Here is a 16,117-nt window from a genome sequence, read left to right as displayed (position 1 = left end):
AAACAATACAAAGGGTGCAAATAAGCCTAAATTAACAGAAGAGTCACAAAATGGAGAAGGAATATTAAAATAGTCAGAAAAATAGAAACAAAAAATGAAAGCAAGGGCCAGAGATACAGCTCAGCAGCACAAACGCCTGCAAACGTGAGGTTGTGAGTCCAAACCCCAGTACCTCCCACCAAAAAAAAAAAAAAAAAAAAAAAAAAACCAAATCAAAAAACAGAAAGCAGTCATATCAAGAAAAGCAAAACAGAGCTTCATTCCACGGGTCATCTGAGACCAGAGCTACCAGGCCTCTTTCTAACAAGATAAAGGTAAAAGTTGCTGGAGAAGGCAGCTGAAAGTAAGAAAGATATGGAGGAAGAGAAGCACCTGGCGTAACAGGTTTAGGGCAATTCCAACCCAGCAGTACACTGTGACAAACCACACTTCCTGGAAACAAATTATGCATGTGCAAGGGACTAACCCAGTGTATACTAACCTCAGCTGAGCACACAGCTGGGTGATCTCCTGAACAAAGCTGGGAAAATGACTTAACAAAGTGCTAACTCAAAGGGCAGCAAAGAGTAGAAAGGGTGGTGCCTCTCACCTCCGGGGCTTCTGGGCCATCAGCTCAAGACCCCTGTCCTAAATCACTCACAGAACTACCATTCTCAGAATCTTGACACACTCTGATGTCATCATCATAAACATAACTTTAACAGAGTATACAGTCAGATAAAGAAGAAAATACAAGAAACTGAGATTGCAAAAGATTTTTAGTTTCTTTTAAAAAAATAAACCCCTTGGAGCTTGGGATATAGATAACTCAGAGGCAAAGCACCTTCCTGGCAAATGCAAGGTCCTGAGTTCGATTCCTAGTACCCAAAAAATAAATAAAGTAAGTCCCTCATGTTGGCTTTTCCCTCTCACATAATTGGATATTAAAATGCAGAAGTGTATTTCTGATGTTTCAGCTTTCAAATTATTTGGGTTTAAAGATGAATTTATTAATTTGTAAGAAATGTTCATTTGCTAAGTACCCATTGCACCATGTTACAGAATAAAGACAAAGTCAAAAAAGCACTTCTCTGAGAATTTAAACTATTTCCTTATTTTCAGTAGTGTAAAGTCCTTAGCAACCTTAGCTGCAGTGAAATGTGTAGTTAGTATAGATTGCCAAGATAATTCATTCCAAAACAGCAGATACTGTATAGCATAAGGAATCAACATTTTAATGAAAATCTAAATTAAATCAGAATTGAAGAAATTTAATGGGAAGAGTAATTTCAGTTAATTTTCTGTACTTTCTAATGAAAAGGAGAATTTTGATCAGTTATAAGGATAAATACTATTAGGATTGTAAAACAAGAATTTTCACATATACTAGCTCAGGGTTTCTTAAACTTGATACTATTGACAGTATGAATCAGGAAATTCTTTGTCATTGAGGGCCGTCCTCTGCCTTATGAGATGTTCAGCAGCATTCCTGACCCCTACCCAGTAGATGCCAGTAGCACCCCATCCCGTTGTGACAATAAAAAATGGCTTTAGACACTGCCAAACTTCTCCCAGGGAACAACACCAAATTCAAGCAAGACCATTTCACATCAGATGTCTGCTTGCACACTCTCCTAGCCGCTTCACAAGAGCTTTTTGTCTCCTGTACAGTTTTATTTGCCTGTTCCTATGTATCCTGACCTATCTGGCAGACAAGCAATGATGCTAAGTCTGTGACATCAGAGACAACTTCTGGGTAACAGCCCACTGTAGCACCAACACAGGCAGTGTCTCAGAGCTGTGGAAAGGGAATGTAAGCAGAAAGCCTGCATTGTAGTCAGAGGCATTGCCATGAATTAAAGTCACACAGGAAACAATTCCCAAAGGCAGCTGAGACAAAGAGCCTTTGTTCCACAACTCAGGACCCATAGGCAGTCTTCTTGTAGGCACAGCCTGCAGGCTCATCCTTGCACCACAACTGAACGCGCTTTCACTGGACACTAGCAGGGAATCTGAACCCTCAGCATATAGAAGCAGCATTATGAGGAAAACTAGTGCCTTACCAAAAAGAGATAAAGCCAAACACTGATGCATACTTTCTTCCCCAAAGCTGATTTACCCTGTAAATGTATTGTGAATGTTACTTGTTGTTAGTCTATCATCCTATCAGTGACCAACAGACACATATTAACACATAAAAAAATGTAACTTTTCACTGTTATAAGGAAAATATTAACCAGGCATGCAGACACACACATTCTGAAAGGCTTGGCTAGAAGTGTCCCAAGTTCAAACCCAGCATGGGCAAAGCAAAGACTTTACAAGATCTTGCCTCTAAGTGAATAAATGGGGCTGGGGATACAACTCGGCATGAAGGCTCTAAGTTCAATCCACTGGGACTCTGGACTATTTTAAATCTGATGTCATCCTATAAGAATAAAATGAAATAAAGATCTAAAGAAATGAACCATCTGCTCCTCTATCAAATAGTTTACCAATATACAATAGACTTACCATCTAGAACTTCTTCAGAAAATCCTGTTTTCTCAAAATCACTGGTATTCTGATTATATAAACCAAACAGAAGATAATTTGCCAGCTCTTTGCAGCCTTCATTGTATCTGCTATCAATTCCTGTAAGACAAAGGATCAGCTGTACTGTACAGTGACATATAAGTGAACCCCAATAATTTGCCTCAAAATCCTTATAGTCAGAGATGCATATGGTGGTGCGCACTTGGAATGCCAGCACTCAGAGACCAAGGTAAGAGGATGACCACAAGTTAGAGGCCAGCACAGACTACACAGTGAATACAAGGCCAGCCTCAACTGCACAGAGAGACTGTTACAAAAACAACAACAAAAACATAATGGCCAAAGGCAGCAGCTCTCAGACCAATTTTGTGCTAAGGAACTCCGTAAAACAAACCATCTAAGCCATCAGTTATCCTTCTTAGAGCCTAAGATCTGTATGGAAAATCAAATGGCACACATTAATGAAGCCCTTCATGTCTCAAAAGTAAATTTTTTTTGTTACTGGGAATCGAACTCAGGACCTTGTTGGTTGCCAGGAAGGTACTGTGCCATTGATCTATATCCCTGGACCTTAAAAAACAATTCTTTTTTTTTTTTTTTTGGGTCTTTTTCGTTTTTTATCGGTACCGGGGATCGAACTCACGACTGGCTGCTTGCAAGGCAGGCGCTTATGCCGCTGAGCTAAATCCCCAGCCCCTTAAAAAACAATTCTTAAGGATAAAAAGAACCAAAAAAAAAGGTCCAAGTCTTTCTATGGTTTATTAATGATCTTAGAACACTTAGAATTAGCTTAACAATAGAGATCAGCAACATATTCACCTTTCTAAAAGATTTTTACCAAAACATGGAATCAAGTAAAGGCAAATTAAAGTGGTATGGAAAGAACTCAATCATGAAGAAAGGAACAAGTGGATGAAACCACAAATACACATCTCTTCACAAAGTACCAGGAACAAGGCTCAGTACAGTTCCAGATGCTGTCTGCAAATGGCCCTCCCAAAGCTTACACTCCAGTGCAGCTGTGTCAGAGACAAATAAAAAGGAAGTGAAATGAAACAGCCTTTTCCATTGCTTCTTTTTTTTTTTATTTAAGGAGAAAAAAGAAAAAAAAACAGAAAAAGGGTACAAGTTATACAGAATTTCAGAAAAAATAAACAGTAGGAAATCACTAGTTAATTACATATTGTCATCTTAGAAATAGTTGTTGAAGTTACAAAATTAAAGCATATAGAGGGCACTTTCAAACAGTGAGACTACAAATAGCTCTGTTCAATGATCCAACAAAACTCAGTAATATGGTTATCTATCTTATACACTTAAATATATATGCAGTTATATCTTTTAGAGAACTTTCTTTTCCTTTCTTTTGTACAATGACAATTACACATTTTGGGTTTTATTACTCCCACAGTTCTTATTACTTTTTTTTTTTTTTTTTGAAGAAAGTAAAACCAAATGTGACATACCAGGACAGAGTCAGTCAAATCAAAAGGATGGACATAATACATAATGTAAAAACAAAATACAAGGTGATCAACAATGGTTACCATAATGCCTCTTGTTATCTTTCTCCACTGCTTCTTAAAACTTCATGTATATATACTACCTGGTTTTACCTGTGAAGTCCCAGAGATATAGTTCTGGGCAAGAAGCAAGTGTCAAGGGCAGGAAATAGTTATCCATGAGAGACTAAGAGGAAAGGACTGGGGTAAAAGGAGCTCCAGGAATGATAAGGGGGGCCATATTTCACCTTTCAAAGAGGTTATCCAACCTCATTAAAACAGCAACAGCTACTGGGAGAATGAGAACTAAGGGAGGATACTAACTCACAGTATATCGTACAAGGACCCTATTGACAAGAATCCAAGTTCCCCAGCCCTAGGTCCTACCTTGTGAAAACTACTCACCTAGGATGCAGAGGATTCCGTCAGGCCGAGACTTGCTGCTCTGGGTCAGGATGCTCTGAACCTGGCGGAGTCGACTGCAGCTGCAAAAAGAACAGAAAACAGTTTCCTGACTCAGATCCTACAGTGAGGCACAAGGAAGAAAAATAACTTTGCTAGTTGTTCACTGGTGCTACTATCAGAAGTATAAGATGAATTGGGAAGGATTCTCTTCTCCTTTATTTTCTGTAAAAGATTGAAGAATTAGTCCAAACTGCCTTATTTTTTTTAGAGACTGGGTCTCACTATGTAGCCTGGGCTGGCATCCAATTTGAGGCAATTCTGTCCTAGTCATCCGGCTTGAACTAGTAACATCTGGATAGCCAGTGGCTTTTGGGCTCAACAGACAATAGAGCCAAAGATCATCTCAGGGTCAGTCACTCCACAGCCAACTCCAAGAACTTCTAATGACTTCCTTCTGTGTATGTGTGCATAGTGGTGATGGTGGGGTACTTGGGGACTAACCCTAGAGCTTTCATATTGAGCTTATACTCCTAGCCCTTTTAAATTTTGAGACAGGGTCTTGCTAAACTGTCTCAAACTGTCAGGTTGGACCTGAACTTGTGATCCTGCTGTCTTAGCCTCCCAAAGTGCTGGAATTATAGTTATGCACCTTTGCACTTAGCCCAAAATTTTAATGATTTTTAAAGACACTCCATACCAACTTGTCCTTACTATGCTTCTCACAAGCCCCTCAAAAACAAAAACAATGGGTTGGGGATTTAGCTCAGTGGCATAAGCGCCTGCCTGGCAAGCATGAGGTCATGAGTTCAATTCCCAGTACGGTGTGAGGATGGGGGAACAAAAACAAAAAATGAGTCAAAAATAAAACTGACCCAAGGACCTAAACAAATTCTAAGTCATCCTCACAGCTACCCTGATAGAGTGCTAGCAGAGGATACTTGCTTCCATTTCTGTGCAGAACTATTATTCCTTCAGCCTTCGGGATACCTCCTTGTTCCCACACAAATTTTAGGAAGGGTACTCCCAGACTATACAGTTTCTAAGTTTCTAAGGGTCCCTTTCTCTCCACATCAATCCCTTCTCCTTTCCATCAGCTCCAAAGAGGGTCACCCAATTTCCTGTCCAAGTCTGACCCTTTGATCCTCCTACCTGGTCTTCTTTTCACTTTCAGATCAAAGACCCAGCCCTGCTATGCAATCCCTAATAGTCCTTGCATTTAATCTTTTCCTTAAGAGTCAACACAGTCCCAACCTTACCCACAGCCTTATTCAGAGCTTCATAAACTAGTTGAAGGCTAATTGTTCTCTCTGAGACTCTGATACTACATCCCTATCTTTCTGTTTTTCCTCTTACCTCTTTCTGAATCTGCTCCATGTTTTTTCGAACAATCATATTTATAGCCAAACAACACTATTCTTCCCCAAGACCCTGGATTCCTTTTTCCCACTGGATTCTTTTTGAAGTTCCTATGCCTGAATTCATTTGCTCTATGGCTTGCAGTCATTATCAATGTTGTCCACCAAGACTTTCAAAAAATTCCAAAAAATATCTAAACACAACAAAAGCATTAAAAGAAATCTACCTAGGGGCTGGGGATTTAGCTCAGCGGCATAAGCGCCTGCCTTGCAAACAGGCAGTCGTGAGTTTGATCCCCGGTACTGATAAAAAGGAAAAAGACAAAAAAAAAAAAAAAAAAAAAAAGAAATCTACCTAAAAATCAATATTTACTATGAATGTAAGTATAAATTCCTTAACAACATATTGTCAAATAGATTTAGGAATACAGAAAGCATAACACACCATGATCTCGTGGTAGTTATCCCAGGAATACCCAAGCCTGGTTCATTATTCATTCCTCAACGTAATGCTTCATCACACAATCATAAAATTCATGCAGAAAATTCAAGCAACAAAATTCCATACCTATTCACAATCAAGACACTCAGAAGACTAGAAATAGACTGCTTTTTTCTATGTTAGGTTTTAAAATTCTAAAATATCTTTTGAACATAAATTGGAATTGCAGATTAATAGTGAAAGACTTTTTCTTCTAAGATGAGAAACAAAGAAGGATGTCTGCTCTTACCACTTTTACTATTTAACATCATACTAGTTCTGGCTAACAGGATGTGATAAGAGAAGGAAATGAAAGACATACAGACTGAAAAGGAAAAAATAAAACTGTTTCTATTTATGGATGCAACCTACTTATAAATGACAGTCTATGTGAATCTTAAGGAATCTAAAGGAAAATTGTAGGGCTGGGATGTAACTTGGGGGTAGATCAATTGCCTAGTATGTGTGAGGTCTTGGGTTCAACAGAAACCAAAATTAAAAATATAATGCCATTTATAATATCTCTGGTGCACCCCTGCAATCCCAACACTCAGGAGGCTAAGGCAAGAGGATTGCCATGAGTTCAAGGCTAGCCTGAACTATATAGTGAGACCCTGTCTCAAAAAATTTTTTTAAAAACTCAACTCTCAGGCTGGGGATTTAGCTCAGCGGCATAAGCGCCTGCCTTGCAAGCAGGCAGTCGTGAGTTCGATCCCTGGTACCGATAAAAAGGAAAAAGACAAAAAAAAAAACAAAAAACCTCAACTCTCCAAACATAAAATACATACTTAGGTATACATCTAATAAAATAGTCATGGAATGTACATGGTAAAAATTATAAAACACTGATGAAAGAAATTTAAGACATAGAGATAAAACATGTTTATGGAACAGAAGACCTAGCACAGTAGCAAAATGTTCTAATTGATATACAAGTTTAACACAATTTATATCATAATGTGAGAGCTTTTGTAGAGGTAGAGAAGACTATTCTAAAATTTGTATGGAAGGCAAAGGAACTAATATACTTTAAAAAAAATCACTCCACTCAAGAGAAAGTAATAAAGAATGATTGGTACTGTCTGAAAAACACATAGATCAACATAACAGAACAGAGCAGTCAAAGGTGCTCCAGGCCACAAGTGGTTAGCATAAAGCACTTATATAGAAATACAGCCAAAAATAGTCCCACATAAATAGACCCAAAATTTTTTTTTTGACTCAAATAATTTTTAACAGAAATGTAAAAGCAATTCAGTGGAGGGAGGATAATGTTTCCAATTATGGTGTGAGTCAAAAACATGAACCTCAGCCTTATATAAAAATTAACTTGGTCAGGGATTTAGCTCAGTGGCATAAGCGCCTGCTTGGCAAGCATGAGGTTGTGAGTTTGATCCCCAGTCCATTAAAAAAAAAAAAAAAAGGCTAGAGATGGTCGGCATAAGAAATTGATCTTGAAATCTCTGGTTAAAAATTTAAGATAGATCATAAATTTAAATCTAAAAATGTAAAAGCATAAGACTTTTAGAAAAATATCAAAGAAAGTACTTGGGACATTTGGTGAAAAGTTCTTAGACTTGACACCAAAATGTATGATCTATTTTAAAAAATAGATCTATATTAAAAAATATAGGGAGTGGAGATTTAGCTTGAGGTCATGAGTTTGATCCCTGGTACCAAACAAACAAAAAATATGGTGGCACTGGCAACTGAACTTAGAGGGAACTGAGCTACATTTTCAACTTACTTCCTTTTTAGATAAACTCTCATTAAACTGTACAATCTGGCCTTGAACCGACAGTCCTTATGCTGAGCTCCCTAAGAACAGCTGGGATTACAGGGAGGTGACGCCAGGCATACCAAGTTCACCCAAAAATTTAAACTTTTGCTATAAAAGACTTTGTCTTTATTTATTTATTAGTACATGCTTGTACTAATCATTAGTACATACTAATGATTACATTCTTCCTGGGGAGCTGGTAAAATCACATCTTAGTCATTTTTATTTTTCCTTCCTTCTTTCCTCCCCTCTCTATCCCTAGATTCCCTTCCCATCTATCTTCCTGATTTTTCTAATCTATCTTTAATTTGTTCTTTGAATTATTTACACTTTGGGTTTCTCATATAAAAGAAGCCATAAACTGGTACATGCCTATACTACCAGCACTCAGCAGGTTGAGGCAGGAAGATTGCCTTAAGTTTCAGGGCAACTTGAGCTATACTGTTAAGAGTTCAAGCCCAGTCTGACTTATAGGGTGAGGCCTTGTCTCAAAAAAAAAAAAAAAAATTAAAAGGAACATAAGAATTAGTTTGCATATTACTGCAAAAGCACAGGGAACAATAGCAAAAATAAACAAATTAGACTAATAAAATTTAAAGCTTCTATTCACGAAAGGACATAATAGAGGGAAAAGGCAACAAGTAGAATGGGCAAAAGTATTCACAAGCATATATCTGATAAGGGGTTATTATCTAGAATATATAATGAACTACTACAACTAAACAACAACAACAAATATGATTTAAAAATAGTCAAAGTTAGGTGAGGGATATAGCTTAGTGGTAGAGGTCTTGCCTAGCATGTTCAAGGTCCTAGGTTTGATCCCCAGAACTGCAAACAAATAAGACCAGGCAAAATTCTTGACCAGATTATTTCTCCAAAAAAAGAAAAACAAATGCTGATAAGTACATGAAAAGATTTCACTATTATGGGGCTGGGGATTTAGCTCAGTGGTGTAAGCACCTGCCTGGCAAGTGTGAGGTCATGAGATTGATCCCTGATACAAAAAAACCCCAAAGTTCATTATTACTAATCAACAGTGAACAGCAAATCAAATCCACTATGAAACATCACCTTACACCATTTAGATGTGTACTATTTGAAAAAAAAAACAAACAAACAGAAAATAGCAATATCAATGACTGGGAGAAACTAGAACCCCTGGGCGCTGTTGATAGGAATGTATAGCTACCATGGAAAATGAGTAATGGTGACTCAAATATTAACAAAGAATCACTGTATGATGTAGTAATTCCATTTTTGAGTATAAACCTGAAAGATTTGAAAGCAAGGGCTCAAAGGGCTATTTGTGTACCCATGTTCATAACAGTATTATTCACTGTAGCAAGAAAAGGGAAGAAACCCATATTGACAGCTAACAAAATGTAGAACATACATGGAAAGATTATTACTCATCCCTAAAAAGGCAATCCTGACACATGCTACAGTGTGGATAAACCTTGAGATACTACTAAGTTAAATAAGACAGCCACAGAAGGGCACATTCTGTGTGTATTGTACCTAGAATAGTAAATGTCACGGACAGAGCAGAATGGTGGCTGCTAAAAGTCGGGGGAAGACAGTGTGGAGTTACCACTTAATAAGTATAGAATTTGTTTTACAAGATGAAGAGTTGTGTGAATGAATGGTGGTCTATAAAAGACCAAGAGGAATTTACCCTAACAACAAAAATGTACTTAGTGGCATGAAACTGTACACTTAAAAATGGCTAAGATGATAAATTTTTTGTGAACTTGAAAACATTTTTTAAAATTTAGAATTTTAGAAAGTCTGTCTGTCTGACTCTGTACAGGGTCTGACTATGTACTTGTGGCTGGCCTTGAACTCACAACCATCCTTCTGCCTCAGCCTCCCAAGTGCTGGGATTACAGGTATATGCCATCATATCTGACAAAAGTCAGCGTTATATGAAACAAAATCAACAGAAAGGGAGACTTTCATTTGATTTGTTAAAAATGTAAACAGGGAAATATCTGTAAGACATCTGAGAAAAATGACTACAAATTGAGCATTTGATGCTATGGGAGATCTGCTATAATTTTTTTAGGTGACATGTCATGTTTATATAGTAAAGTGTACTTTTTCTTAGCAGATGCGTAAGTACTTAGGAATGAAGTATAACAAGGTCTGCAATTTATTTCAAAAAGGTAAACATATAGAAAAATCAATGAGGAAAAGAAAAAAAGATAAAACACAGCAACATACTAAAAATGACTGTACCTATATGATGGGTTTAAAGAGTATTCACTGTACTATTTTTTTTACCTTTTCTATAGGCTTGAACATGTTCACAATAAAAATTGGGGCTAGGAAGAAAGAGTCATGTAGGGAAACAGGGAGTCATGTGGGGAAACAGCAGGACAGAAACAGTAAGATAACCAAGAAAATTAAGAAAATTTCTTTCCCTGGGAGATAATCACCTACACCTCTCCTCTTTTTCATGTTTAACAGATTGAATCTTGCCCTCCCCTTTTCTGCACTAGAAAGATTTCATCGAGTTGGTCCTTTGGCCATTTCCCAATCCATCTACACAATATGGTCACTGACTGCCAATGTTACCAAGAGTTCTTTGGTTTCCAAACTACAAGCAGCCAGTGACAAAAGCATGCATAGGTCATGTGACCAGGAAACTAACAACTCCCCTACAACTGCTGCAGAAAGCCAAGACAATACTGTAAACACAATTTCTTTTCCACAAGTACAGTATTTTGGCCAAATAAAATACTGACACACAAATTGTAGAAAGACTTTCCTTTTTCCAAGTAATATATTACCCTAATTAGTGTTTCTTATCTTCTTGCTAAATGGATAAAATTACTCTTGTTTTCTTTACACATTTTGCTTCCTAAATTTAATATAGAACATAGCCTATTATTTATCACTGAACCATGAAAAATGTCACTTATTGAATTATTGATCTTTTAAATAAAAAATGTTTCTAAAAACCCCAATAAACTTATAAAGAAAATAGGATCACTCATATTTCCAGTGCCCATAGATAACCATTATGAGTGCCTTGGTATATTTGCTTTTTATCTGTTAGTGCTATCTGGAGCCACATATGAAACTGAAGTCTTCATTGCTCCTCATGCCCAGAAGTCACAACTATGATGAGCTTGCTGTATCTGGCCAATCATTTTTCACAAAAGAAATTATCAAACGCACAACAAATCTCCACATAATGGTGTATTTCCAGGTCTACTTAAGCATGACTGGCACATCTTGGGTAGGCCTGTGGTTGCCCAAAACTACAAATTTCCACTTTTAGAACACATGTAGAATTGGGCAACTCAACAGTTTATATCTAATGTGCTACATTCATACTACAACTTATTTCTGATTTTCCTTGAGTTTAGACTACAAATTTGGACATGATGGACATAAGATGAAGAAACCAACACCTGAACAGATCCAAGATCACAAGGCTAAGTAAAGATTAATAGCATGAGGTTAATTAGCAGAATCAGAGTGACCAGGCACCCTGTTTCTGAAGTTTTTCTTTTTGCTATTCCTCAATATTTTCCTGACAATAAAATTAGCTGTAGGTACAATGTTTCTGAATTCAAAATAACCACCTCTATTCTTTCTATCTTCCATCTTATATAAGTGTGATATGAAAGTACTGTAAACAAAGCAAGTATACCAGTAATTGATTTATGTGTGAGGGTTTTTTTTTTTTCCAGCTCTTTATTCCTCTGGAATGTTTCATTTTTTATATTTTATTTATTTATTTTTGAGACAGGGTTTCATGATGCAGTTTATGCTAGCCTTGAACTCACTATGTAGCCCAGGCTGGCCTCCTCCTGCCTCAGCCTCTAGAACACTACCATGACTGGCCCTGGAATGTTTTACTTTGTTTTACTTTATGAAATAAGATTCTAACTGTATTTTCACAGGATTTTTTATTTTGCTTCACAGTTGGTCTTTTTTTTTTTAGGCAGGGTCTTGTTGTGTAGCCCATGCTGCCCTACAACTCACAATGATCCTCCTGCCTCAGCCTCTGAGTGCTGGGATTACAGACATGTGCCACCACATCTAGCTCTAATTATATTTTGTTGTTCCAATACCACATATTGAGCCTTTTAATCCCCTGATATAGAATGGCAATTTGGTATGTGTTATATATAGCTGCACCTAATTTTTGAATCTCTATTTAAGCTATTTAAATCTATTCTCCCAGAAATACTATATTAAGGGGCTAGGGATTTAGCTCAGTGGCATAAGCACTTGCCTTGCAAGTAGGCGGTCATGAATTTGATCCCCAGTACTGATAAAAAAGAATACTATATTAAAAAAAATAATCACAGCTTTAAGGTATGCTAGCTACTGAACTTTCTAGTGCAAAGATTATATTTAGAGCTCATAAGGCAACTCCTAACATCATTGTTTTTTTTAAAAGGTTCATGGCTTTTTACTCTTCAGGTTGAAATATAAATTCTGTAAAAATTTCTGCTGAGAATCTGTATTATAATCCTACTGAATCTGGTTGGGCATGGTGGCACATGCTTATAATCTCAGCACTCAGGAGGCTTGAGTGCAGGAGCACCACTGTGTAAAGGCCATCCTAGCCTATATAGTGAGTTCAAGACCAGTCTGTACCGAGAACCTGCCTCAAAAAACAAAACAAATATACTGAATCTGAAACATATGTCTCTCTTTTCCTTCCTCTCTTGTTTAATACTCATATCAAGTTTTATATTTTCATTTATAAAACATGTCTTACACATTCTTAGTAGGTTGACTCTTAGGTATTTTATCCTTTTTTGGGTTACCATTTTGAATGTAATACTGAGTCCATTACATTTTTCAAAGTTTACACTTGCTAAACTATAATTTTAGCATTCATATATTTTTCTATTGTCTTAAATTTTCTTCTAGCTTTATTCCAAATCATTAATTCAAGATTTTACTAAGTACCTACTGTGTGCTTGGCACTGGAGAGCACTACAGATTTAGCAAAGAGAGAAAGAACAAAAATTTCTATAACAAAAATCTCAGAACTTACATTTTTAATGGGGAAGGGTAAAAGGGAGGAGAAATAAAACAGTAAGTAAAATAAATCTGTCACATGGTGGTAAATAGGAAGTTATGAGTCATAGGAGGAAGGTAGATTAGATTTAAATAGAAAAATCAGGAAAGAACTTGAAATAAGATCTAAAATACATAGCAAGAGCAAAGGAGCTGAAAGGGAGTGACCTGGGACCTGTGCGAATGGTAGAGAATGGGGAAGAGAGCAGCAAGAAATTAACAGCAAGTTAAAAAAAATTACGTGTGGATGTGGAGAGAACAGAGAACTAAGGTCTTAGACAGACGATCTGAGCTTTTTACTTGGAATACTTTGAAAAGTTACATGAAATTACCTACATTTTAATAACATCACTCTGTTTTGTTGTGTTAAAAGCCAACTGAGTAGGTAAGAGCTGAACCTGGGAGCTCTTATTATACTGGCTGGTTAAATGAGGAATGAGTGTTAAGTCTTAAGCAGATGTTGGGGGAGGGACCTGCTATTCTTAATTTTGTTAATAGATTTCCTAATAACAGTTCTTGCATTTCTGGGACAACCCTACTTGTGCATAAAGTAATACTGTTACATTACTATACTAACAGATTTAATATACTATTACTCTATAAAGAACTTTTACATTTGTAGTTTCACTTTACTAATCAAGTACTAGGACTATGCCTGCCTCAGAGAACGGGAAGCTCCACACTTCATTCAGTATGCTTTCCAACTCCATGCCCTCAGTAACATGCCCTGTGCCTGTTCCTGGCCGTCCCAATTTACCCAGAGGCAGGCCAGGTAGACCATCTGAAGTCCTTCCCAGGAACATCTGTTTTAGAGCTAGATGAGAATGGCCTTTAGGGTTGTGATATAGGATGACTGGAGTTTGGAGCTATAAAAACCACCTCTGACTTGAGAAAGGGATGTTCACCCGAAAAAAGGCAGCCAAATAGATGCAGAAATGAAAGACAGCACTAAGAGAAGCAACCACTCAGTAACAGTCTTGGTCCCAATACTGAGGCCCCACTACCTTGGAGCTCTTCCTAACTCCCCAGTGTTCGTCCAGACAAGCATGCCAATACATTCCCTTTTTCACTTAAATTCTTTGAGTTTCTGTCATTTGCAACAGAAAACAATCTTTCTTCTTTCTTTTCTTTGTTGTTGTTTTGAGATAGTCTCACTATGTTGCCTAGGTTGTTCTCAAACTGCCTCAGTTTCTCCAAAATTGCTGGGAATAGCCGGGTATGGTGGCTCACGCCTGTAATCCTAGCACTCAGAAGGCTGAGGTGGGAGAATCGTTGTGAGTTCGAGACCAGCCTGGGCTACAAAGTGAGCTCAAGGCCAGCCTGAACTGCATAGCAAGACCCCATCTCTAAAAAGACAAAAAAAAAAAAATTACTGGGATTATAGGTATGTGCCACTACACTCAGTGAGCGCACTCTTAATACAAAATCATCCCAGGAGATGTTTAGGGTTGAAGCATACTGATGCCTACAATTTATTTCAAAAAGCATTTTTAAAAAAAGGGATGGGGCCAGGCGTGGTGGTAGAGCATACCTGTAATCCCAGCACTTGGGAGGCTGAGGCAGGATTGTTGCAAGTTCAAAACCAGCCTGGGCTATGAAGTGAGTGCATAGTGAGATCCTGTCTCAAAAAGAAAAAGAAAAAAAAAAAAAAAGGAATGGGTAGAGAGAGGAATGGACATACATGTACTAAGTCAAATATACCAAATATATTAAGTATAGAATCTAGATATAACTACGAATGTATGAATGCTCACTAAACAGTTCTTTTAACTTTCAGCTTTCAACAGGAGTAACAAGACCTATATCAGCATTAATCTAGACTTTAGATACTGATTAAAATGACTTTATTGTAGGATCACTTCAGATTTAAGAAAGATAGCCATGCATTAAAGTAGAAAGTTGAAATTATTTATTCCCCTCACATAACTAGAAACTTGGACAAAGAATCAGAACATGTGGCAAGGCAATAACCCTTTCCACTGATGTCTTGGTTACAGCGATCAAGTTTTCAATGGAAAAAGCGAAGTCAATGCTGTCATCACGGCCAATTCACAGTCAACCACCAATTATAAAGTGACTCAGGCTGGAGGAACACACACATACAGATAAGATATGACTGTCATTTTCTCCTAATACTTTCATGAAGTTCACTAGAGCCATAAATAATCAAGGAAAAGTAACTCTTATTCCACACAAATGGTTGCCTGATTTGTATCCATTCCCTCCTTCTTTTTTACTAATGTACAGATTGAATCCTTTTACTTCGAGCTGACCAATGAGTCAACATATGAGCAGTCATTATGGGAGAAGCTTCTAGGAAAGCTCTACAAAGGAAACTGCTGGATGCCCTGGCATGTACTCTCAGCATTTGGGAGGTTGAAGCAAGAGGATCACTGTGAGTTTGAGGCCAACCTGAATTACACAGTGAGACCTTGCCTCAAAACCAACAAACCAACAAAACACAATAAAAAACCTGACTCAACTAAGAGGAATACTTTTTTTTCCACTTCTTATCTGACAGACATGATGGCTGGAGTTCCCGTAGTCATTTTGGGACCATGGAACCATGGTAAAGACAAAAGCCAATTGCCAAAAATAGCAAAATACAAACACAGAAAAGGGCTGGTTCCTTGATGCCTTTATACTCAGACTGGCCTACTACCCTCTAGATATATCTTTTGCAAGAGAATAAAATTGATAGTTACCTTTGCCAGGCTTCTGTTACCACCTGTTAACTATAATTCCTGATAGGTCACTGGTTAAAATTCATGTCTAGTTCCAATTCATGTTGATACATATTTCATTAATTGATGTACCTAATATATTCTACAAACCAAATTCAAGAACTTCAGCTAGGTATTCATCTAATCCTAGCACTCGGGGAGGCTGAGGCAGGAGGATAGCAAATTCATGCCCACCTGACACGGTGGCATAGCAAGATCCTGTTCAAAATTTTTAAAAAAAAATTTTTTTTAAAAATGAGCTAGGTTCAATCCCCAATACTGTTAAATAAATAAATATTGAGCCAGGA

General features: G+C 37.3%; 1 protein-coding gene across 2 annotated transcripts in view; it reads right to left on the bottom strand.

The window, feature by feature from the left end:
- Positions 1-16,117, bottom strand: part of Dnaaf9 (dynein axonemal assembly factor 9) — a 148,049-nt gene that overhangs the window by 121,996 nt on the left and 9,936 nt on the right. For both annotated transcript variants that reach the window (XM_063248769.1, XM_063248770.1), the window contains exons 2-3: positions 4,422-4,501; positions 2,494-2,613 (exon numbers count right to left, since the gene is read on the bottom strand). In XM_063248769.1, coding sequence (XP_063104839.1) covers positions 2,494-2,613; positions 4,422-4,501 — 200 coding nt within the window. The remainder of the gene's footprint in view (positions 1-2,493; positions 2,614-4,421; positions 4,502-16,117) is intronic.

The sequence above is a fragment of the Cavia porcellus genome, unplaced genomic scaffold, assembly GCF_034190915.1.
Source record: "Cavia porcellus strain 051 isolate PalLab524CR breed Dunkin Hartley unplaced genomic scaffold, mCavPor4.1 scaffold_5, whole genome shotgun sequence".
Taxonomy (NCBI): Eukaryota; Metazoa; Chordata; class Mammalia; order Rodentia; family Caviidae; genus Cavia; species Cavia porcellus.
Note: the sequence above shows the minus strand (reverse complement) of the source record. Positions and strands in the feature narration are given on the sequence as shown.